The sequence below is a fragment of the Spermophilus citellus genome (assembly GCF_964194105.1).
Source record: "Spermophilus citellus genome assembly, chromosome: 6".
NCBI classification, from domain to species: Eukaryota; Metazoa; Chordata; class Mammalia; order Rodentia; family Sciuridae; genus Spermophilus; species Spermophilus citellus.
This window is the reverse complement of record NC_138187.1, coordinates 29,149,479-29,173,915: the sequence shown is the minus strand read 5'-3', so window position 1 is coordinate 29,173,915 and position 24,437 is coordinate 29,149,479. Positions and strand designations below refer to the sequence as shown.

The 24,437-nt window shown below is 54.7% G+C and overlaps 1 protein-coding gene and 1 long non-coding RNA gene across 19 annotated transcripts in view; one reads left to right on the top strand and one right to left on the bottom strand.

The window, feature by feature from the left end:
- Positions 1–24,437, top strand: part of CUX1 (cut like homeobox 1) — a 317,448-nt gene that overhangs the window by 279,186 nt on the left and 13,825 nt on the right. For 13 of the 18 annotated variants that reach the window (XM_081297053.1, XM_081297052.1, XM_081297050.1 and 10 more), the window contains 4 exons: positions 303–605; positions 3,987–4,175; positions 8,994–9,258; positions 13,670–19,249. The exons of the other annotated variants lie outside the window; for them this stretch is intronic. In XM_081297053.1, the coding sequence (XP_081153179.1) occupies positions 303–605; positions 3,987–4,175; positions 8,994–9,258; positions 13,670–14,327 (1,415 nt within the window). In that variant the 3' untranslated portion in view covers positions 14,328–19,249. Of the gene's footprint in view, positions 1–302; positions 606–3,986; positions 4,176–8,993; positions 9,259–13,669; positions 19,250–24,437 lie in introns of those variants that run through there. 18 annotated transcript variants of the gene reach the window in all.
- Positions 16,247–23,004, bottom strand: LOC308650757. The gene is made up of 2 exons (XR_014022412.1): positions 18,934–23,004; positions 16,247–17,891 (listed from the first exon to the last, which is right to left on the bottom strand). It is a non-coding gene; the product is annotated as an uncharacterized lncRNA (long non-coding RNA).

Sequence of the window (24,437 nt, the reverse complement as noted above, 5' to 3'; positions counted from 1 at the left end):
AACACATGATTAATATGACAGATATTTCTTAGCAGAATGCCCTGATATTAAGCCTTCAGAAACCTTTTATTTAAACCTCTAGGGTTTTTTTCTTGTTAGTGTTATTTTTGTTCTTTTAATACAGAAAATTAGAGGTTACTCTCAGTCAAAAAACTGTGCAACAACATGCAAAGATCCATCGACTTTCACACTGCGTGGCTCCGACACGGGTGTTTAATTAGCGTTTCCTTGGGAAGGAAAGGAGATGTACGTGGTGAAAGACAGCTCTTCTCAGCTGCGGCTCTTCGTGTGTTTAATTGCAGAAAGCACTCCAAAGACCTCCGCCAGCTGCAGCCCTGCCCCCGAGTCCCCGATGAGTTCCAGCGAGTCCGTGAAGAGTCTGACGGAGCTGGTCCAGCAGCCCTGTCCCCCCATCGAGACCAGTAAAGATGGCAAACCACCAGAACCCACCGACCCGTCGGCTCCAGACTCCCAGCCTACAACCCCTCTGCCTCTCTCCGGTCACTCGGCCCTCAGCATCCAAGAGCTAGTAGCCATGTCTCCAGAGCTGGACACCTACGGCATAACCAAGAGGGTTAAGGAGGTGCTGACAGACAACAACCTTGGTAGGTGCCCGTTCCAGCTGTTTCCTCCCTGAGGTGCCATGATGAGTGGGGGGAGTGGCTGGGGGCACTCGGGTAGGGTACTCGCTTGGCACGCACAGGGCCCTGCATGCATGCCCAGCAGTGCAAAGAAATACGTAAATAACACGAACCATCTTAACCGCCCTACGGCTGCAGACACTGAAGGGCTCATGCAGGAACGAGAGTCCTGTAGGTTAGTCCCAACCCCTCTCCTCCCCAGGACCTGGTGGCCAGAGCGATGAGGTGGCCCACTCAGACCATCCTCAGTGGGCACCAGACCTAAGTAGATCACTCAGCCCCTCAGCATCAGTGGCTTCCTAGAGAAGGCTGGGCGCCTGGGTCCCCGCCAGCCAGCTCCCAGCTTTGTGTCTGGTGTGGGATCAGCGCTCGCACCCCTCGGTGAGACTGGCATGCTCCCTGGCTGCTGGCCACCACCATCCTGGGTCTTGCTATGGTCCTGCCGCCTCATGAAACCATCTCCAGGTAGCCCAGGAGAGCTAAGACCGTCACTTTCCCTTGGTGTCAGGCCCCGGCCAATGCAGCCTCCTGGGCACTGCCTGAGGTAGCTCCCTGAGGGCGTTGTGTCACCCCTGGGCCACAGCTGGGGCCCTCGGAAGACGGGTGTCTCACCACGTCCCACCACGGTGCCCTTGCAGCGTCAGTGGGCAGAGACTGGAAGCAGCCTCCTTGGCCCTTAGGCCCCCATTATTTTCCAGGTGGAAACACGAGGAGGGGCACAGCATCTCCACTGCTGGGCCCGCTGATAACCACAGGGGGCTGGGATTTGGTTGGGACCTTCAGGAGGCGCCTGTGTGTCTGTTTTCTCACAGGAGATGAGAGTGGACGGGGGTAGCTGAGGTCAGTTGGCTGACCTGGTGGCCTACAGCCTGGGCTCAGAGCCCCCACCCCAGCTTTGTGTAATACATTTGTCCAGATAGCAAGGAGAAGTGGCACCCACTGAGAATGTCTGTAATTAATTTAATTCATAAAAATGAAAATGTAGCTGTTGGCTTTAGCACATGGCCCGAGTCCCTGTGTTCCTGGGTTATTAAAATGTGCAGGAATCCTAGGCTTGAGTTGGCCCCTCCTTCAGTCTTGTCCCAAGTCCAAGGAAGCAGACCTGGTACGACACCCCTGCCCACCCTGGAGAGGAAGCATGTAAACAGAATCCACCCAAGAAAATTCTCATTTTAAAACCCCAACTGGCAAAAGCAGAGTTAAGAGACGCAGACAAACCCTGACACCCCACTAGGCCTGCCATCCACCTCTGCGTCCTTGCGGGAGACTTAGTTGGTGCTCATCATACACAGCCTGAGTAGCACCCCACAGGCTGCAGAACTTCCAAATGTGCAAAGCACAGACCAGTGATCTGAGGAAGGGCTGCTCCCCAGACCAGGGGCTGCCTCCTCTGTGAGCAGGAACTTCCAGAAAAGCCCACAGCAGTCCCTGGACTTGGCCCTCAGGCAGTCCCTGGGTTGTTCTGCCTGGTCTCAGTGATGCAGGAACAGCCGCTCCCTTCCAATGGGGCTCTTGGTGGAGTTGGGGCCCCAGAGAGGCCACCCAGGGCTGAACTCAGCAGCAGAGCTAGCCCTTGGTCAAGACCCAGTGTCCTCCCAGCTTGGCCTGGGGTTTTGGCTTGTTCACAGTCAGTCCCTTGAAACGTGCCAAATTGGTGCGTGTGGGTACTTCTGGGTAAGGGTCTGTCGCTTCCTTCAGGGTCTCACACAGAAAAATGATTGAGACCCACAGCCAGTTACGCTCTCAAAGTGATGCAGATAATTTTCTAAGAATAATCACTTGATAGTTTTCCCCCAGGGAGGCCCAGAAAATAGAAACGAGCTTTTTGTACATACCACTCTCCCGACAGAGCAATAGCGAGCTCCACGGAATGAAGAGAGATTAGTGTGCCCCATTAGAATTAAGTAAAATTTATTTAAATCAACTACAACGACAACAAAAAAACACCTGGCAAGGACTTGGGCATTTACAGGCTCAATGAAGAGTGTGCAGAAGCCATTGTTTGGTTTTTAGGTTTTGGTTTTGTGGTGCCAGCCAAGCCCTTCACCACTGAGTGACACCCTCAGGCCCAGTAAATTTACCTATAAAAATTAAAATGACTCCCAGCAGCTCAGGACGCTGAGACAGGAGGGTCATGGGTTCAAAGCCTTCCCTAGCAACAGTGAGGTCCTGTCTCTAAATAAAATACAAAATAGGGCTGGGATGTTGCTCAGTGGTCAGTGCCCTGAGTACAATCCCTGCTACCCCAAAGTAAATAAATAAATAAAATGACTGATATAAAAATATTTTTTCTATAATCAGAAGCTCTTCGCACAATACACCTTCACCTGGAGGACCCACATTTCACAGGCAGAGCCACCCACCCAGTCTTCTTCCTCACCTTACCTGGGAGCTCAGGATAATGTTTCCGTTTCCCAGAGGGTGGACTTGGCCCTGAAGGGTCTCCCTGCTGCCGTGGGGAATCAAGGCTCCCTGCCCAAGAAGTCCATGTTCTGGACACTTGGTGGAGCCAGCTGCTGGCCTCTCTGGCCCCGTCTCCATTTCCACCTGGTGAGTCCCATTCACTGAGCTCCTCCCATTGAGGTCAGGGGAAGCGGTGGCTCTCCCCACCCACAGCCGCAGGCCCTGGGAAAAGCTGACCTTCCTCCAGGCCTGCGAGCCCTGCAGACTGGGCGCTGCTGCACTCTCCACAGCCACAGGGCTCTGTGACCCCCACCTGGGAGCAGAAAGGGCACCAGGAGGGATGCAGTCAGCTAGGGCCAGGCCTGCAGGAGCGGCTGCCTGCCGAGGCAGAGCTGGGATGCGCCCGCCTCTCTCCAGCTGTGACCCTGGTCAAGTGCCCTGTCTTCCCAGCAAGACCCATAACGCTGCTAATCAAGAAGAGACCCAGGCACCGCTGGGTGGGTACCCAGGAGGGTCGCCCTGTGCTACTACTTGGGCTTGGGGACTTAACTGCCTCTGAGAAATGCCCTAGGTGGCATCGAGACTCAGTTCATCCAGTGCCTGAAGGCTTTTCTGAGAGAAGAGCATCACGTGTTGGGTAAACACGGAACGCAGGCCTGGTGCCAGCTCCCTTGCCAGTGGGGTCTTTTGCCAGTGTTTGGGGGCTGGGGTGTGCTCAGTGGCCAAGCACTTCCTAGCATGCATGAGGCCCTGGGTCCATCCCCAGCACCACAAAAAGAAAAGAAATGTTTCTGCAAAGGACCGGCTCTGAGCCAGGCCCCAGCTGGCCAGACTGTGGACCACTGATTTTAACTTGATTTTAACTGATTTTAACTTGACCCTACTTGTCTTCCCAGATCCCTGGCCCTTGGTGACCGTCTCTTGCTTCCATTTTCCCTATAGGTCAGCGCTTGTTTGGGGAGACCATCCTGGGGCTCACCCAAGGCTCCGTCTCTGACCTCCTTGCCCGCCCTAAGCCCTGGCACAAGCTCAGTCTGAAGGGACGGGAGCCCTTTGTCCGGATGCAGCTGTGGCTAAATGACCCCAATAACGTGGAGAAGCTGATGGACATGAAGCGGATGGAGAAGAAAGGTAACCCCCAACCCCCACCACCCAGGGGGGGCTCCTCCTTCACGATAGCTGTTTGGTTTGGTTTGGTTGGTTGGTTTTATCGCAGTACCCAGATGGAACCCGGAACCTTGTGCATGCCAGGCCAGCCCTTTGTCACTGAACTACACCAGCAGGCCCTTTCTTTTAAGTATTCCACACAGAGCTAATGAGGCCATGGGTCCCTGACCAAGGCACTATAGGGCAGGGCAGAGGGTTTGGGGGTAATCATCAGCCAATGAATACCTGAAAGAACTGGGAAGACCCGTGGCTGCCTCTGACCAGCAGCCTGAATGTGAACTCTCCTAACACTGAGGGCAAAGCACAGCTGACAGCTTTTTTGCTTGTGGGTGGGGCATTCCAGCGTCTGCTGCACGTGTAGCACATGCTAGCGACTTCCCTGTGTTATTGGAGAGACGGGTAGATTAGGAAACTCGAGTTCAGAGAGGTTGGTGCCTCCACTAAGGTAACCCAGCCTGGTGTCCTGCAGTGGAGAGCTGCATCTGCGCCATCTCCCTGAGCGTTACCAGGGCCCCCATTCCTTCCCATCACCTTCCGTAGCCCACGGGGTGATGAGTCCAAATCCCTCAGGTGCAGATGGATGCCAGTGATGACCACCCTCCTCTCAGCTAATGCAGAGGGACTTAACACGGTATGGCCATCACCAACACCCATGTGGCTCTGCCTGGCCCCACACCCAGGGCACCTGAGTCAGAGGTGGGTGGGGAGCCCAGGCTGGTAGCCTCCTAATTCCCCAGGAGAGTCCATCCCAGCAGCCCTGCTGGCCCCCAACCAGGGAATGGGCTGGGGCTCCAAGGAGCAGGGTCCGAGTGCCCTCTCCAGAGCCCTCTGGACCTGGGTCTTTTGCCAGCAGCTCCATCCCCAGTGCTTCCCCTGGCCAGGTCCTGTGCTGCAGCTTCACTGACCCACACTCCCCGAGCAGCCTAGGTGCCCACATGTGGAAAGATGAGCATGGGTGCTGAGAGGGTGGCCTGAGAGGAGCAGGGGCAGCGTTCACCCGCAGGGCCACCTGATCCACACTGGCCCTGTGCTGCCATCCTGCCAAGGGCTGCCACTCCTGGGGTCCCAGGGCACTGCTGCTGCTCATTAATGCTGTTCCTGGGCTGTGGCATTCCAGCCATCAGAGGGCCCCTCAGACCCAGGTGTGTGGACCAAGGCCACAGCCTCTTGGGTAGCTCCAGATGGCGCTACAGCCCCAGCAGCCTGGCACCACACCACGTTAGGGAAGTCCCACTAGAAGCAGAGCAATAGTGTCCAGAACCCCACACCCCAAGCGCTCTGCCAGCCACAGAGCCCAGGGCTACTCTCACCCGGCGAGTGCCCAGCCACCTCCGGAGCAGCGGGTTTCCCTCTGTATATCAGGAGAGGGGAGGGCCTGAGTCCACTGTTCCCCGCTGTGTTTCCCCGCTGGTAGGAAAGGACCTCAGTCCCCACAGATCTACAGGGGCTCCCCAGGCTCTGCACCTCCTTCCACACGGGCTCTCGGCGCCATCTTGTGTTGCCAAAGAGTCACTGTCTCAGCAGGGCCTGGGCCTCCCAACATGCCAGGTCCCCGAGCTGTCCCATTGTGGTGTCATTCACTGGGGCTGCTCACTTGAGAAGCCAGTCATTCACACAGCAGGTGCCTGAGCCCAGTCCTTCCTCAGTGCCATGGGTCACTGCCAACTCCTGGGCCCTCCCAGTGCAAGGGGAGGGCCCTGGGCACCGGGCAGTCTAGGCTTGTTTCTGTCTGGCCCATGACTAGACTGTATTGATTTTTTGTGGAGGAAATTTACCTTCTCAATTGTTCTATAGTCCTACTAAAAAAATGTCAAGCACCACCCCTGCCTAAACTCCTACCCTTGCAAACTGAGGGTAAAAATGCTAACTTCTCCAGGCCGTGACTATTAGAAAGAGTGCAGCTGTTCACACTTGTAATTCCAGCTACGCAGGAAGCTGAGGCAGGAAGATCCCCCAAGTTTAAGGCCAGCCTGGGCAACTTAGTGAGACCCTGTCTCAAAATAAAATTTTCAAGGGCTAGAGGTGTAGCTCAGTGGTAGAGCACTTGCCTAACATGCACGAGGTCCTGGGTTTGATCCACGGTACGGGCTGTAGGGTGGGGACTTAGCTTAACAAGTGCTCATTAAATGATTTGTATTCCTTCAAAATAATGTGCCCAGTCGAGCCTTGCGTCAAATGCTGAAGGGCTGGGCTCAGTCTCTATAACACACAAATTTTAAACAGAAAGTTAGCCTCTGCTGCAGATCATGCAGACCACATGACCACAGGGACCCTGTGCTGCTTCTCCCTCAGAGCTTCGTCTCTTCTCCCGCGAGAGCTGATGTGTCCTTCTTCCCCTGTGTCTGTTTCACTCAAACCCCGACCCCAGCTGCCTTCTCTACTCTCCCTCACGTGGGTGGCCCGATGACCCAGGCTTCTCCTCCGACGTTCATCTGAGGCCTGAGTGCCAGTGCTGCCCCCGGCCATCTTTCTGTGGCCCCCACTGGACTCTGTTCAGGGCCTGCCCCTTCTGCAGCCAGACAGCAGGCCTTAGCCCTGTCCCTTGCCTGCCGTGTGACCTCCAGTGAAGTCTTGAAACCCGGCATGCTTCCGTTTCCTCACCTATAAACTGAACACATGGGGGTCGCTCTCCCCAAGGTCCACTGGGGAGGGAGCGAGTGGCTGCTGCTGTGGCTGGAGGTGCCTCTCGTCACAGTCAGGACTTCACATCTTCTGTCGCTCACAAGGGCTGGGGAAGAACTCCAGGCTCCCGTCCAGTGTCCACGGGAAGATGGGTGCAGGGGGTTCCTTTCCAGAACAGAGCAGAATTGAAGCATAGTGGGCAGTGACCAGCACACAGGGCAGAGGAAAAGGTGCGGCCTAGAACCTCGGCACCAGCAGTGCCCGGGCCTGCCATCCACCCAGGCACGTCCCCCTGTAGCAGGCACATCTCCCCACAACAGGCACCACTCTGCTTGTCACACATCACGACCGCCTCCCCCCCAGACTCCGCTCATTAGCCACCCGCGTCCTCCCCCCCCCCCCCCGCCCCTCCAGGCAGCCTTCGAAGCCCTCCAGCCCCAGGCCCTGCTGTAGCCTCATCCTGCTGCCTCAGCCAGTCCAGCAGACGGGCTGTGTGCCTCCCTGTCTCAGTCACCCATAGCCTCCTGCTCACTCTCTGCTTGTTCTAAAGACTGTGGCCTTGGGATCATGGCCTTCCTCCATGTCCCCGGTCCTGCCTCAGCCAGGGGACTCTACTCCCCACACAGAATGCCCACCAGACCTGTCCAGCACCTGGGCCTCAAGTCCTTTAAAGTCCTCAACCCTTGGCTATGCCCCAAACTCCTCTGTCTCCCGGATCTTAAGCCCCAATACCCAGCTCCCTCTGCCTGTATCTCCTTCCCCAGGCCCCGAGTCCACAGCCACCCCCCATCCCTCCAGCTACCGTGCTCCTCTCCCATCTCCCCCTCCTCCCTGGGCTGCTGGGTCTCATGGAGTCTGCATACTGGGCTGCTTCTGCTCCCAGGTGGCATCTCCAGCTTCCCTGAAGTCCCTCATTATGCTTCTCAGCCCTGCCTGGCCCTCGGGCCCAGCCGGTGACTTCCCGTCACAACTTCATTCTCTCCTCTGGAGGACAGAAGATGCATCGGCCACCTGGAGCCCACACCTGGCCCCCTCCCTCCTCCACCCCACTCAGATCATCCTCACCTTCCCAACAGCCAGCTCACTCTCTCTGTCACCTCCCCTCAGTGCAGGGACAGCATCTGTGAGCTCAGCCCTGGACTTGCCCTCAAGAAGCCAACCCGCCTCTCCCCTTATGCTCAGCCTCTTAGGGCGTGACCCCTGCTGGCCACCCCAGCTTCCCAGGGTCTGCCTGCCACAACCTCACGTCTCTAGCCCCCTCCTAACCAACTGCATCCAAGGGACATCTGGGTCCTTGCCACATACTCCTCCTGTAGCATCTGTTACCTCCCTCAGCCCCTCTGGGATGCCACCATGCCCTGGCTGTCCTCCCAGCCCTCTGTGGCCCTCGTGGCCTCTCCCTGGGAGCACTATTGTGTGCTGGTGTCCACCACGGTTCTTTTCTGACCCCTCACCTTTTCCTTGTCGTTGGCTTCTAGATAGCGTCTATTCCTATGGTCCCCTGTGACCCAAACTGTCCTCCTGAGCTACTTGGTTAAAATCCTTCCATTTCACCCATTGCTGTCAGCGCAGAGGTCAGCCTGGGCCCGCCCTGGCCCTGCCCCTGCACAGCTTCTTGTTCTGCATCGCCTTCTACCGCCACTGCCCACTGTGCGCACGCTCATGCACGCATGCACACGCCCACAGTTAGCACAGCTCACGCTGTCCTGGTCCACGCTGCTCTGCTGTCCAACAGTCCTCTCTGTCTCATGGCCAGCATTTTCTGGTTACTCCCTCCTGTCCTTTAAGATCTCTCCCCAGCAAAGCACAGCCCCTTGGCCCACCCCAGTCCAGCCCATTGCCGTCCCTCCGTGTCCCTCCACAGCACCTACAGCTGCCTCCCTGTCCCACTTCACTCTGGACATCCATCTGGATCCTTCTCTGCAGCCCCCATTGAATTGCCAGATTGTGCAGGGACAGCCAGGGACCCCATGTGACGTCAGAGAAGGGCCCCTGTTGTGCATGTGTCTGGGATCAGCATGGTTCTAGTGCAGGCACGTGGAGGTGCCCTCCACACAGCACCAGCAGGCTGGTGACACACCGTCACCCTTACGCAGGGGGCCAGGGCACCGAGCTGCCTGGCTGGGGACCTTGGCCTCACTCTGGTGTCTCTCCCCACAGCCTACATGAAGCGAAGGCACAGCTCCGTCAGCGACAGCCAGCCCTGTGAGCCCCCTGCGGTGGGCATTGACTACAGCCAGGGCGCCAGTCCCCAGCCACAGCACCAACTGAAGAAGCCCCGCGTGGTGCTGGCTCCTGAAGAGAAGGAGGCTCTGAAGCGAGCCTATCAGCAGAAGCCATACCCATCACCAAAAACCATCGAGGAGCTCGCCACCCAGCTCAACCTGAAGACCAGCACCGTCATCAACTGGTTCCACAACTACAGGTACGGCCTGCTGCACCCTGGAATCCCAAGCCCTCTGCATGGGTGGGTGGGGGTTCCATGTTGTCTTATGGGCAGTTTTAACTCCAAGGCTGAAGGGCCAGCTCCTTCCGATCAGTGTCACATAGTCACAGTCCACATCTGCTGTGACCAGGAAAATGTTACCTCTCAATGGTATCATTCAGCAAGGGACAGCGTAGGCAATTATTAGGGCCCCTGATAGTGAGCGTTTCTTTCATGGTAATTTTGTGTCTTCTCAGGATCTTTAAAGTATTGTTTTCAAAATCAGCTTGATTAGTTTTGTAACAAAATAGCTGAGAACCTTCCTAGGGAAAGTTCAAGAGTTGACCAGGATTTCCTGAGTGGCCACTAGGTCTGAGTGAGTGTTCTCACCAATGTCCCACCCTTGGTCCTCACAAGCACATGGGTGTGGGGCTGTCTTCATTCTGCAGAGAGCTCGAGGAGGCTGAGCAGGTGAGGGCCCGGGGCTCTGCAGTCAGAGAAACCCACTGAAGGACCCTGAAGGACCCTGAGCCAAGCTACAACCACACTCCTACTGCTAGCAACTAGGAGTCCCAGAACCTGCTAGAAATTGCTGGATTAGTACCTTATAAGTGCCATCTCTATTGCTGGTTTTCATGGGAATGTCATTTTCTCTGTGGCTCAATAAAACTGGAGCAGGCACTTCTGGGTGATCCACGTGACATGGCACATGTGTGGCCAGGGCAGGTGGGGATCTCACAACTGCTCACCCGAAACAAGTGGCAGCAGCAGAGGATCACAGGCCCCTGGGGACCCGAGGGAGCAGTCTCTGGCTGGGCCTCCTCCACCCATAAGTTCTGCTTGGGTCTCTAAAGGGCCAGTAAACCACCCGGGTTCTGCATAAGGAGGGGAATTTTAAAATAGGAGCCAAACGGCACTCTGATTACTAGGGAAGGCTGAGTCACGAGAGGGCCCGAAAACATGCCACCAGAGCACTCGGGCCAAGCAGACTGCTCTAGCCAGGCAGCACTGGCCCCAGGCTGTCTCCTCGAGGACAGAGAAAGTACAGGGACACTACACAAACAGCACATTCACCCAAGGTTCACCCGTCAGATCAAAACAGGCAGACGGAGGCCAGCAGTTAGGGTCCTGTTGCTCCCCGACCATGAAACTGTGACGATGAGCCTTCATGTCATGCACAACAAAGTGGCTGGGCCAAGTGGAGACCAAGGGCCATGACACGTTCAGCCACCAAGATCTGGAGGAGGGGCAAGAGGGGCAGGGCTGTACATGAGGACTCAAGTAGAAGAACTGGATAAATTAAGTCCTGTGAATTAGAAGCTAGCGCCAGGTCCTTTCAGATGGCCGGCTGGGACGCAGCTCAGTGGTAGAGTACCTTCCAGCATGCGTAGGCCCCGGGGTTCCACATCCCACCAAAAAATAAAGGCCCAAGGTTCAGAGAGCCGAGTCCCTCGCCTGTAGCGGGCAAACTTGAAAGCCAAGGTTCTCCCGAGTACCCTCCCTGGCTTCAGGTAACTCTCCCTAGAGACCCTCAGCGCTGACCAGCTGGCCCTGGGTAAGCCACCAGACTCACTGCAAGAGCTGGCCCATGCCCTGAGTATGTTAAAATCCTAAGGTAGGTTTTGACCTGCCTTCCAAGGGGTCAAACAGGGAAAGTTGATTTTCTCTGTCCCACTGGGACCCTCACTTGGGGTCCGTTAATGCCCTCATCCAGCTTTTCCCTTATCTTAACCTGAGGGAATTAGAAATATCTCAGGCTGACCCTGTCCCCAGGAATGCAGAACACACCAAGGACACTGGCCTGCTCTGGAACAACAGGTTCACTCAGTGGAAACTGCTGATCCTTAAATGCCATGGCATCTGCCAGCCTGTGCGACTTGTCAAAACTAGAACCAGGGCTGGGGATTAGCTCCGTGGACTTCGTGTTCAATCCCAGCACCCAAATTAATAAATTATGTTTTAAAAAAATAGCCAGGCATGGTGGCACACACCTGTAATCCAAGCAACTGGGGAGGCTGAGGCAGGAGGATCACAGTTCAAGGCCAGCCTCAGCAACTTAGTGAGACCCTGTCTCCAAATGAAAAAAAGAAAAAACAAAAATAGAACCACTCCTAGAACCCCATCTTTCTACATGGAAGATAATATTCCTAATTCTAGGTTTTTGATTTTGCCATGCTAGGGATTGAACCCAGGGCCTCATGCACACTAGGCAAATTCTCTACCTCTAATCTGTTCCCCAGCCCAAGAAAATATTCCTTATGAACATGGAGACAAGCCTCTGGCCCTTTTTACAGAGAAGGGTCCCAGGAGTCAACCAAGCTGCAAGTGTAAAAGCCAGGGCCCATGCCCCAGGCGTCAGCCTGCCTTCCTGCCAGCCCTGGCCCCGCTACCTCACGCTCAACTGTGTGTCTTCTCTCCTGTAAGAGGCAGCTGGGCAGTAAGAAGAGTTACTGTTCCTGTTGGTCTACTTTGTGTCCAATATTACACATCTAATACCTTATTTCATCTTTATAACTGCTCAGCAAGGAAGAAAGTGTCCTCTCACTTTTTCAGATAAGAAAACTAAAGCTTAAAGGTCAAACTGTCTTGTCCAAGTTGCTCGTCCAGTGCAGAGCCAGATTGCAAACTTGGTTCCAAGATGCCTGCACTCTGTTTGGGGCCTGGCAAGAACCAAACCATAGCTGCCTGTCACCTCCTAACAGGGCAGGGTGGTACTGGCTGCTCACCCGCCAGGCCTTCTCACTGCCAAGGGGCTTGGAAGCCAGTCAAGAGCAGGGCCGCCCTCCCAGCACAGCACCAGGACTGATCATGGCAGCTGCCATTCCCAGGCCCCGCTGGTTGTCCCAGGGAAAGGGGGGGAATCTTGTTTCCCCAGAGAACTTGCTGGGGGCTTCTCAGAACCCTGCCTTTTGAACCATATCTCAAGAATCTTAGGATAAGATTCTGAGCTCACTCATGTGCACGAAGCAAATAGCTGCAGAACAGGTTGACAGATGCCCCCAGAGTTCTGATGTCCTGGACAGAACCACAGCTGTCCGCTTCCTGGCTCCACAAGGCCCAGGTGCAGGACCTGGCTGACCGCAGGTTTTCCAGACTATCCCCTTTATTGAGTCATAAGCACCACAGAAAACCTCCCATGCATGCCTAACCCTGAGGCTTGGTGCAAGATGCTGGCTTGGTGCTAATTTGCCCAACAAGGCTTTTCCAGCAGTGGACATTTGCACATTTTCAGAGGCTTTTTCAGCCCTCTGGAGAAATGCCTGGAGAGAAGGCCTGTGGAGGCTCATACTGTGAGTGTAGTGGGAAGAAGAACCGGTGCCCTTTCATGGCACCACCAAGGGTTCCAAAGCAGGGAAGACCATGGCTTCCAATGCCAGTTCTTTCTTAAAGGGAAGACACACACACACACCCACCACCTGCAGTAGGTAGCAGCAGTTCAGTACAGTACCCGAGCATGTCTTCTACTGTAGGCTGGGTTAAGACCTGCGTAAGCTGGGGTGCAGCTCAGCGGCAGAGTGCTTGCCCAGCATGCACAAGGTCTTGGGTTCGATACCCAGTACAGCAAAAGAAAAAAAAACTGCTTGAACAGTTGGAACATATTTGGTGCTCTCTGTTGGATCAAGTGTCCATTTCCTCACCTTCTCCATTCAGAGAGGATATTTGGTCCGAAACACAATTTGGAGACCAACAGAGTAGAAGGATACCAGGGAGAAAGAAGGAGAGGAGGAAGAAAAGGGGAGGTACTGGAGAATGAAAGTGGCCAAATTATGTTACATGCGTGTATTAATGTCACAATAAATCTCATTATTATGTATATTTTAGTGCACCAATAAAAAAGAACAAAGTGGGGCTGCAATTGTGGCTCTGCGCTTGTGGCTCAGCGGTAGAGCACTTGCCTTGCACATGAGGCCCTGGGTGCGATCCTCAGCACCACATAAAAATAAATAAATAAAAATAAAGATATTGTGTCCATCTACAATTAATGTTTTTTTAATTTAAAAAAAAAAAGAATAAATTGGAAAAAAAAAGTATACAATTTGGTGATCTCTTACTAGAAGCCTTCTGCGGCTTAGAGCTTGAAGTGGAAGATCCCCACTTTGGGCGCTGACCATTAACTGGTTTTCTCCCACGAGGTCCTGGTAAGGACAGTGGGTACCATTCAGTGTCCTTTATTAATTAAGCCAGCACATATCACGGTGGCCAAGCACCATGCCAGGTGAACTGAATCAAAGGAACCCGGCCTTTCGCAGTGCAGCTGGGAGAGGAAAGGCGCCTTTGGATAACCCCCGGCTCCAACCCTAGGACCGCACCGGGGCATGGGACACAGGTGCCCAGGGGTGGCGCCGGCCGCGGAGGGCGGCTCAGTCCCCGCAGTCCCCTCCTCACGGCTCTTGCCGCTTGTGTCTCGTAGGTCTCGGATCCGCAGAGAGCTCTTCATCGAGGAGATCCAGGCCGGGAGCCAGGGCCAGGCGGGCGCCAGCGACTCGCCGTCGGCCCGGAGCGGCCGCGCCGCGCCCAGCTCGGAGGGCGACAGCTGCGACGGCGTGGAGGCTGCCGACGCCGAGGAGCCGGGCGGCCCCGCGGCCGCCGCCAAGTCTCAGGGAGGGCCGGCCGAGGCGGCCTCGGCCCCGGCGCCGCGGGAGGAGGCGCCGCGGCCGGCGGAGAGGGCGGAGCCGCCGCCACCGGGGACCCCGGGCCCGGACGACGCCGACGACGCGGGAGGGCCCAGGCCGCCCGACGGCCCCGACGGCCCGGCGCCCGTGCCAAACCCCGCTGCCGCGCCCGCGGCCGGGGAGGACGCCGCTACCTCAGCCGCCGCGCCCGCAGAGGGCCCCGGCGCGGCCCGGGACGGCGCCGAGCGGAGTTGCGCCTTGCCAAGCACCAGCGCGCCCGCAACCGCGCGCAGGCCCAGCTCGCTGCAGAGCCTCTTCGGCCTGCCCGAGGCGGCGGGCGCCCGGGACTCGCGGGACAACCCCCTGCGCAAGAAGAAGGCCGCCAACTTGAACAGCATAATCCACCGCCTGGAGAAGGCCGCCAGCCGGGAGGAGCCCATCGAATGGGAGTTCTGAGGGCGCCCGCCGGCCTCGCCCGGGCCGCGGCCGCGGAGCGCCTGCCCAGCCGGGCCAGTCCGCGAGGGCGGCGCGCCGCAGGACCGCGCTGCGCACTTACCGCCCTGCGGGCCACAGGGCAAAATCGCCATAGGCCAAGGTGCATATAGAAAACAAAGGAGCATTAAGCCCAATCTATGTCGTGTTTTCAAGGAAGAAAACGGAAATGTGTAGTCGAGCTTTTTTGTACCCTGAAGTGTTTTTTTTATTGCCCTAAGTGATTTCCACAGGTTCTGGAATAACTCTTACAGCTTTGCCTTGCGCCCTCCTCTTTCGTGTGGGCTTAAAAAAAAAAAATCAAACCCACATATTAAAAGGGGGCTTTTTATCTGCCATCTGATGGCTTCAGAGCGATAATACACTATTATCTTCTTAAACCAGGAAAAGGGTGGGGGGGGATTTTTCAGAAAAATTTAAAAAGAAAGTTTTTGTAGCTGTTCAGTTGCCACTAAGAGATTGCACAGTCAAACCGACTCTAAACACACTAGTTTGGATTCCTAAATATTTTCAAGTAAAGAATCTTCTCGTTTGAAACTTTGACTTAAAATAAAACACATTTACTCCACATATTTTTTAACAAAAAAGAAAAGTCACATCAGGAAAATATCTGATTTTGTGGTAGCTGACTGTAGTGTTTTCTCGTTGGTGAATAGAATCCTGACATGTAGTGCACATTGATCCATAGCTTTAACTGACCCTGGGCTTTTGACGACCAGGGTTTGTTTAATACACTCCATTCTAGGCCAAATCAGGACAAAAAGAAAAGATCCGAATCTAGGTATTTTATAATCTGCTTTTTAACCTCTAACCGCAGAGCACGCTGATCAGACCTCATATCTGGGAGGTTTAGGAGACAAGTTAGAACTGTAGCATGTACCCATTCATTTTGTTAATTTATGGAGTCCTGTCTGTGTTCGTGCGTCCGCCCATGTACGAGCATTGAGAGAAAGGGAAGAGTAGGCCGACACGGTGGCAGGCAGTCCTGGGCCAGGTGGCAGGCAGTCCTGGGCCAGGCTGGCCCGCCGCGTGCAGCACTCCGCACTGGGCGCCTCACCTCCCACCACCACCCTGGCTCCCATTGGAAGGGGCGGCCTGGGCCTGGGCCTGGGCCTGGGCCAGGCTGGTGCGCACGCGCGCTCTTTCCCCTTCTTCCCACCACAAGCACTGATGACCCCATGGAACTCGTGGGAAGCTTCCTTCCCTGCAGAAGAGAATGTGGCAGTCTGGGCTGCGCTCCCACCCCTGTAGAGAAGCCCACACTCGCACACAATGCTGATGCTCTTCACTTCCAGACCAGACCATTGGCCCTTCATCCATTTCGCCTCTTGGAAGGTTCTTTTATGCACAGTTTAGGGCAGTCTAAGTACAAATCAAAAGTCTAACTTGTCTCGGATTCCTCCTGTTGTCTATGTGTATACGCGTGAGAATAGAGGTGGATGAGAGTGTGCGTGCGTGCGTGTGTGCAATTTTATACGTCTGTGTATTTTCTTAAGTACCTGTGCACACATAGAGTGCATTACTGCCACCTTTTTCAATAAGCTGTTTATCAGTTATGGCTTCTACAAGTTTGCTAATTTAGACTCCTTTATTGCCATATCTTTAAACTAACAATAGATGATTTCGGTATATATATATATTTTTTTTTTGCTTATTTATAGGTGCTGTATTTTATTATCTGATTGTTAGGAAGGGATGAAAGGGGCAAATATTCTTTAGAGGGATAGACTGCCGGCAGTATTGGGTATAATTTACAAGATGTAGTTGTCATACTGTATATTACTGATTGAAAACTTTTTGACCGTATTGTGTATCATTGAAACCTTTGTCTTAGGTCAACATCTTTGGATGACATTTTAATGGTGCATTCATTATTTCTTAAGTTTAATTAATATTACTTTTTTGATTTGGGGGGGTGGGAGGGAGTTCTAATTCTAAAGGTATGCTCCCGCTATTACACCTCAGTGTGCTTGTTATTACTTAACGTGTAGGACTTTGTAAGATGTGAAACCACATTTCTTGCATGATGTTTTAGAGATTATGTATTTCATTTACAGTCTTTTAACCTGCAGCTGCAGCACTTAGTTCAAGTTTTCACAAATTTAAGAGTCACTACACTAAAGACAATGCCTTTTCATGAATAAGAAGTTCTCAGAAGGCTCTAGGAGGCTGGGAGGCAGGCCCTTTGTTTGTCTTTGGATGGTTGCGTCATTTCTGAACTTTAAATCTGGTTCAGTGAGAAGAGAAGTCACAATGGAGGAGCTTAAGGGGAATGATTGACATCGGCTCAATGCAGGTGCGCGGAGAAGAGTGCGTTCACACCAGGGACCTTGAGGACAGTGAGGAGAAGCAGAGCAGCTGATGGTACTGTGGTGTCCCCTCCACAAGAACCTCAAGGGAACGTTGTCACATGTGTGATGAATCTCTGAATATCCACTTTTCATTAGAAAGAAAAGCAGGGAGTAGGTGGGAGCCGCTGGGCCAGTGCTTCGGTTCTAAAGGCGTGACTGTTATTCACCAGGTGTTGAGGCCAAGGAATTGCGAAGTCTAGATCTGTCCACCCTCGTGGCCCCAGGATGTGACGGCCTACAGCAGCCACTTGAGCTCTTCCGAGCAATTCAGTCATTTGGGTTTGTTTCCTTAGTTGCGCTGGGCTCCTGCTGACTTCCACCTCGTCTTTTCTGCCAGACTTACATCTGGGTGCTCGATACAATCAGCTGGTTAGTTGGATTTTGCTTGCAGTTCCACATTTGTATTTTTTCTCTATTATTTATTTTTTTTTAACTGAGATTCCAACCTCTGGTCTTTTGTGTTAACTTAGTTCTGTCTGTGATACTTTTAGGAGCTGCCGCTCAATAACACAGACACCTGTGGAGTGGGGCTCAGCCCCCCCCCCCTCGGCCAGCCCCTCCGTTGAGTCTAAGGTTCATCTTTCATCTTGATAAGCAATATTCAAGTGCCTTGAACAGCGCCCCTCCGTGTGGTGACCTTCTGGCAGCTGGCGATCCAAACAGTGGCTCACACAGGCAGCCGACCCTCCTCCTCTTTATGCTCTATCAGCTTAAAAAGCTGATTTGTACCTCTCCCTGGGGGAAACGGTTTCATAGAAAACACTAACACTTAATTACAAGCTCCATTATTGCCATTTTAAATGGCTCCTTTCTGTTAATGGGAGGTGGCTTTCAGAGCTTCAGTTTCCTGCTGAGCAGAGGCCAGACCTAAAAGTAGTGCTGGCTTCTGGCCCCTTGACCTTGCCTCCCATCCAAGTCCCCTTACCCTATCCAAAGTGGCAGGCATGTCCCAGACTGCTCCCTACCACCGCCACCCCAGCCTTGTGGATCAGTCAGGAAGTCTGGTTTCTGTCCTCCAGGCCTCTCTGAGGAAGAGAGCTGGATTTGATTGTCCTCACCAACCTGTCTGAGGCACATGATGACCCATAGCATCTGGTGGTCGTGCCCTGGGATGCAGGATTGAGAGAACCCTCCAGAAGTGCCCAGGCACCGTTTGCGCTGGCAGACCACAGCACTCCTAAAGTAAGCAGGTGAAAGAGAATGGCGCTCAGCCTCCCTGGGACACCTCCTGTCCCTCCAAAGCACAAAGGCCTCCTGCCCAGCAACCTTCCCGGTGGCTTCTCCTTCCTCCCTATTTAAAAGACCCCCTGTCTGATGTGGGCAGTCAGGTATTGTTGGTGATCCACACCCAGGGCTCACCAGAGCCTCTGTCCTCTCATGGTAGCCAAGAGAGTCTCCCCGCCACCCCGCCTGCTGGCCGCCGCCACCACCACCCCCAGACCCACGTGGGCAGCTCTCCTCCCCATCTGCCATCTCAGCCAGGGCCAGGGCCTGACATGCAGCAGACCAGGCAGGAGGCAGGTTGTATCTTAGGGGCTGGTGGGGATCCTGGGTGATAGCCAGCTGCTCTGAGATCACGCAGAGGTGATGGCCTCAGAGGGATGGGCCAGGGCCACCCGGCGAGCTCCATCACCGGCAGGCACCTTCCCCAGTGCAGTTGGCCCTCCTCCTCTGTTCTTCCATCCCATCCTTCTCGGGGTGACCGTGAACTCTGGACATTCTATGCAATGTTTCTTGTTCCTCTCATTTTAGAAAACCAAATCTCACTGAAAAGTGGCAGGGGAGCCCAGGGGACATGCAGGTTCCTTCTTAGCACAAAGTGAAGTGGAGGGGTCACCAGCAAGACCTGGAGCCTTTGCCTTAACTGCATTGTGACAGGCACTGGTAGGAGCAGACATCTGCCTGCGGTCCTCCTGAGGCCCGCAAGCCCGCTGTGCAGGGGCAGCAGAGTGACCTGGGGCCGGGAGGAGGCCTCGACACTCAAGGCTAGAGCTTGGCTGCCACCGCCAGGCCGCCTCTATCCCTGGCTGGATGCCCCTCATCTTCACACTCCTCCTTTGTCCCCTTCTACCTCACTAACCTGTGCCCTCCCCTTGACATCACTGCTCAAAACGCGAGGTCAGCATCGTGCCTGGCGGCCACGCCTTTCACCTCTACTTTTGCGAGGACGTCAGGGTGGGGGACTCTCCAGGGTGCGTGGGTTTCCCCGCCGCTCTCACCTGTCCTGTGCGGTGTCCTCTGCAGACAGGGTGGTTCCAGCCTCAGAGGACCTTGACTTTGGTTTGCCTTTGCTTTCTGCTGCTGTGAAGTCTGTCACAGCCGTCCCCCTTGCCCTGGGCTGCCCAGATGGCCACGTGAGCAGCTTACCCAGGACTCTGCAGCTGTCTGTGTCCTGTCTCTGGCTCTGGGGCCACGACCTGGCTTCACCAAGCTCCTGGCAAACACAGACATCTCCAGGGCAGGGAGGATGCCTGGCTCTCTCCAGCTTGTGGGGCTGGTCCCGTTTTGTTTGTTTGTTTTTTTTTGTTTTTTTTCTGTCTGTCTTTTCAAAAGACTATGCCAGTCTCTGTTCAGGGCAGAAGAAAACTGGCTGGCCCCCAGGGCAGCTGGTCAAATGTGGGTCCGCCCGCTCTGGCTACTCTGATGGCCAAAACATTCAGATGGAAGTGGGAGCCAGGAGTTGTGTCCCTACCATGTGCCTGGTGGCTTACCAGGAAAAAGTGCTGCCACCACTTCAGTATCACCAGGGCACTGGCAGCGAAGGGAAAGCCCTTGTGACCACCAGGGCAAGGTGACAGCCTGGCATTCCAACACATGCCGTCTGGCCAGCACACTTCAGGCTAAGAGAACAGTCCGATCTTACTTTCATTCCCATCAGTTTTACCTTTTTTATAGATGAAAACTGCCAGGAAAATAAGTCCCCAGGTCAAGTTCCAGAAAGATGCAGAACACTTTAGGGCCTTGCAGGTCAGTCGTGGTGGAAGAAGTGAGCAGAGGACGTAGAATGAGCCCCGGCCACAGAAGCCCTGACCAGGGAAGTAGGAGAGACGGCTCCCTCCGCCCACCTCCGGGACCCACCCGCCACCCAGCGCCCTGCCTCTGCCACCTCCCCTCCAAAGATCTCGTGTCCACACTGTCAGTGGCATCTCAAGTTCTCATTTTTGGATGAAGTGACATTTAGCTTTAACGAGACATTTCCAAGGCGCCTAGTCTCCTCCGAAATGCTAACTTTAAAAGTTCGGCATCGTAGGCAAAGAATCCTGGGAAAGGCTAGTGGGAGACAGACCCCTGGCACCTCGAGTGCGCCCGCCGTCCCTGCTGCTCGGCCTCCAGAACCTTGAGTCGCTCCTCACAGGTGGTTTTAGTTGATCCGTGATATTAACGCTGTAGTCTGTGTTACTGTGGTTTCTGTAGTGTTTGGGCTTTAATTTCTACCACAAGATTTGCTGTATGCTATGTATCAAGCTTTCTGTGATCAGAAAGGAAAGGTGCCTTAAATCCCAATGTCACGGCTCTATCCCTATGGAAAAATCCAGAAGCACAGTGTGCGGAAGTCAGCGCTGGGACTTCCGGCAAACAAGACACCCTTCAGCAAGACTGCGTTGAAGTGGCCCGGGGCTGCTTTTCTTTTGTGATTCCTGCTCCCCCTTTTTCTTCTTTTGTTGTTTGGTAGTTTGCTTTAAACAGAAAGCACTTAAATAGATGACTATGTATAAGCTCTGTGCAATAGAAATCATGTTTCTTCATTTTTTAAAAGCGTATTGCACACCAAATGAACTCAAAAGTAAGCTTTAGACAGGTGGATCCAGGTGTGGATGAGGATGTTCACTGTAGTTCTGTGTCTTGGGGAACCGAGGGGAAACAGGCCGCAGTCTCCCCACACAGTGCCGCCCAGGCGGGGCAGGTGGGGCGCCTGGGATCCGCAGCTGAGAACCTTCCCGAGTGTCTGAGCCCACAGCCGTGCCCCAGCACTTACCCCTGTCTTGTTGAGATGGCCTGACTGCTACTGACCTGCCAGCGTGCATGAGGATAGCTATAAAAGGATATTTCCTTGAGAAAAAAAAAATGATTCCTACCTATCCTCTTCTATTTATTATTAGGTTAATCATTGGAGTAATTATCAGGAGTGTGTTGTTGTTTTGTGTTGTTGTTGTCGTTACGAATGCTTTTTGCTGTCACTCCAGTGGTTACTGTCCTCTGCTGCCCCCAGAGAACCCAAGAGCCTGGGGGTGCTGGGGGAGCCGAGGGGGTTTCTCCAGCAGAATCACAGCCACCTCCTGAGTAGCCACTCGAAAACTGGGCTTGACTGTGTAAACGAGAGTCGGACCACAGCCGCAGTACAGGGAGTGCGAGCCAGGGCGCTCGGGGAGGAGCTGCTGGGGGTGCTTAGGAGAGCCAAGTTCAGTTCCCCAAAGCCTCCTAGAGCCTCTGTTAAGACTTCTGGCTTCATGAAGGTTTGGCAAGTCCTGGCCAGAGAGGGTACAGGGGCCTGGCCTGGACCATCACCTCCAGCAAGAGAGTGGTTTCTTGTGGGGCCACCCGGGTCGCTTTGTTTTGGTTGCTTTTCTGTTGCCCTTGCTCACAAGGTTGATCCAGACCATCTCGCCAAGCAGAGGGGTTCTTTAGCACCAGCAGCGGCTGGAAGGCCCACCCAGGAGGGCCTGGTGGGGTCTCTCTCCCCGCCAGTGTGGTAATGAGCAGGAAGGGCCTGGTGAGGGCCAGTGCTCGGTGGTAGAAGCACAGCCAACAAGACCCCCAGCCGCTTGCCCGCCGGGGGCGAGTGCCCAGCCCCGGCCCACCTGGCAGAGCGTTTCCTTCTGTGCCATGACTTTGCCCCTTCTCTGAGATTGTTGGGGGTCCTGATTTTGTTCTTCTGTCTTTAAATACAGGCCCCCCAATGAAATGATCACCCCGCCCCCCAGAGGGTTTCCATTTTTCTCTAATTAGTCTATGCATTTCTGCCTCTCTCCCTCCCCCTCCCTCCCTCTCTCCTCCTCTCCCTTCTTCTCCCTCCCCTCCACCATTTTCTGTGTTCCACCCCCTGAAGCCCCTCAGAAAATGCTGTGCATTTTGGAGACGTGAGAATTCGTTCAAAATTCTTAAAGCATTTGAGAATAGCTCATTGTAAACTAAAAGTGGGGAGGGGAATAAAAAAGAAGATGGTCCTCCCGCGTCCCTTCCCGTGGATGAGACCTCGCTCTTTGCTTTGTGCAATAACTACTTGCGGTGAGAGCGGGTAGCGCCGGCCACACTCCTGTCCTGACACTGGCACACGCTCACAGTGGCGGCCCAGCCCTCCCCCCGTGTCGTCCTACATTTTGGCAGTATTTTATATTTTCTGTAACGCACTAAGTCTTAGGTGTCTAGAGCTCGTCTGTTAATGCTCACATCACAGATTTATTTTCCTTAATCCTCACAAAGACCCAATTGACCAAAAAGAAGAGAAAAACAAAAACAAACAAAAAAAAAGCAACAAAAAAAAAGGCGTCATTTTTGTACAAAGCCCCTTGTGTTGCTGTGACTCATCTCTGACGACATGTTTCTTGCTATTTGTTTTCCACATCGAGAGTCAAGTTGACGCGGCTGGCGTGGGGGGAGGCGCCCGTCGGCCCGGTGTCCCTGGTGTCGCTGTCTGGTTAGCCATACGATGTTCGTCCTCAGCACTGTACACGGTCCCTCTATGATATGGAGAAGCAATATCACTGAACTCACACCATGTATTATTACTATTCACTAGCACCCTAGGTGTGATAATTGAAGTAAATATCTTTTATACAAACACAGGGTGTGTGGGTCGTCTTTCTTTGAAGTGCTCTGGCCTGAGGAAAGCAGCAAACACTGCCCGTGGGTCCCAAGGGCACCATGAAAACTGCCCTTGTCGGGGCCTCTGTCCCCCACCTTCGGGGCCCTCTGTCGTGTGGCTTCTGGTCATTCGTGAGCAGAAGCCTGGAGCGCTGGGATCTGGGCACCGCGCCCCTGCTGCCCTTGGTTCTCCGTCCTGCACGTAGTGACAGCTCCTGGGGCCAGCCTCCCTGCTTGATGTCACCCCCGCTGTCTGCAACCTTTGACCCAAGAACTTACCTCACTGGTACCTGCTGCCCTGTCGGTCGAATGGGGACACTTCCTGGTCTCACAGGCTTGTGGGGACCAGGAACGGTGGCCCAAGGTGCCAAGCACAGCGCGGGGCTGGCTGTAGCAGCCCAGTAACTGGGGCTTGGGTGCTGAGGCCATGGCCAAGTCCCTCTCCCGAGCTGCCTGCAGCTGGCTGGGGCCCGGCCTCGCTGCTCTGGGGAGCTTGGGGGTCCTCACTTTGTCCCTGGCTCCTGGTGTAAAGAAGGACAGGCCAAAGGGGGGTCAGCTGGCACATGGGGAGCGGAGGGGGCGCAGTGGCTTGTGGGTTTCTGGAATGTGGGGCTCCTGAGGCCTCTTTCTGGCTGGTGCTGGGTGGCAGAGTTGGCAGAGAGGCTGCTCACACCCAGGTGACTCGGGTGCTCTTGTTTTGGGATCTACTGAGTGGGACAGAATTGCCATCTGTGCGGTGTGTGACAGTCGGGGAGTGGTGACTTGGTGGCGTGTTAATCCAAGATGATGAACATGAAGCTCCCCTGTGTGGCCTGTAATCACGGCCCGTCCCTCTGAATTAACGTCGCTTTGATTTCCTGTAGCAGGAGCCCCAAGGGCAGGGGGAGCCCCAGTCCCCTGCCACAGGGAGCTCAGCACAGGACTGCGCACCCTGCCCTGCGGGCTTGGCATTTGACAATCTTAGGTCTAACTCCAGAAACTTCTGTCAGCTAGCCTGGGTCCACCCCCACTTTTTAAAGATCTGTTAACGAAATTAAACCATAACGTGTAAGACAAACAGCAGCACAAGGTCTTTTTACCCAGAAAGTCTCCCTAAGTGCTCTTAAAGTGAAATGTAATTAAGCACAACAGCCGTGGCTGGAGGTGTGGGGCTGGGGGTGTGGGGCTGGAGGTGTGCGGCTGGAGGTGTGCAGGCTCTCGCTCTACAGGCTGCCAGCTCCCGAGGCGGATGAGGAAGCAGGACTCCCTCCCCTGGCTGCAGCCCAGCGAGCTGCTCGGCCTCCAGGCCTTGGCCTCCCTGCCTCCCCTGTAGCTCAGTGTGCTTGAACAAAATCATAAGCCTCTTGGTCCTCTGAGAAGGCCATTGCAGATGGCGCCACATGGTGACAGTTATGCAGCCCTTGAGCCCTCTGCTGTGTTTAACAGGACCCGGGAAGGGTAGCCTGGAGAGTGGCTCCCTCCTGGCCCAGCACGCCAGCCGTCTGGATGTGCAGCCTGCTGTCCCCGCTGGAGCTCGCCATAGCTTCCCGCGAGGCAGCAGAGGCCTGGGCCTAGGCGTGCCCGGCCAACCTGGGAGCCCAGCCATCAGTGACCCACCCAGCACAGACCAGCTATCCTTAATGGAGTGGGACCCACAGCCCTCCCCCCCCCCCCCCCCCGTGTCCGAGCAGCTCAGGCTGAGAATGTCGCAGGGAGGCTCCCCGCCCCAGCACCCCGGCAGAGTCCCTAGAGAACAAGCCTTAGCAGAGCTTCCCCATGGGGACAGTGGTGGGTACTGCAGGGACTGAGGCTGGAGGGCCCTGCCCACTGTTGAGGGAGGCATGGTGTGGCACTGCATAGGTTCCCAGGCACCACCTCTTACCAACTGGTGGCCTGGCCAGTGGACACTGGGGACACCTCTGAAAGGTGAATTTTACTTCCT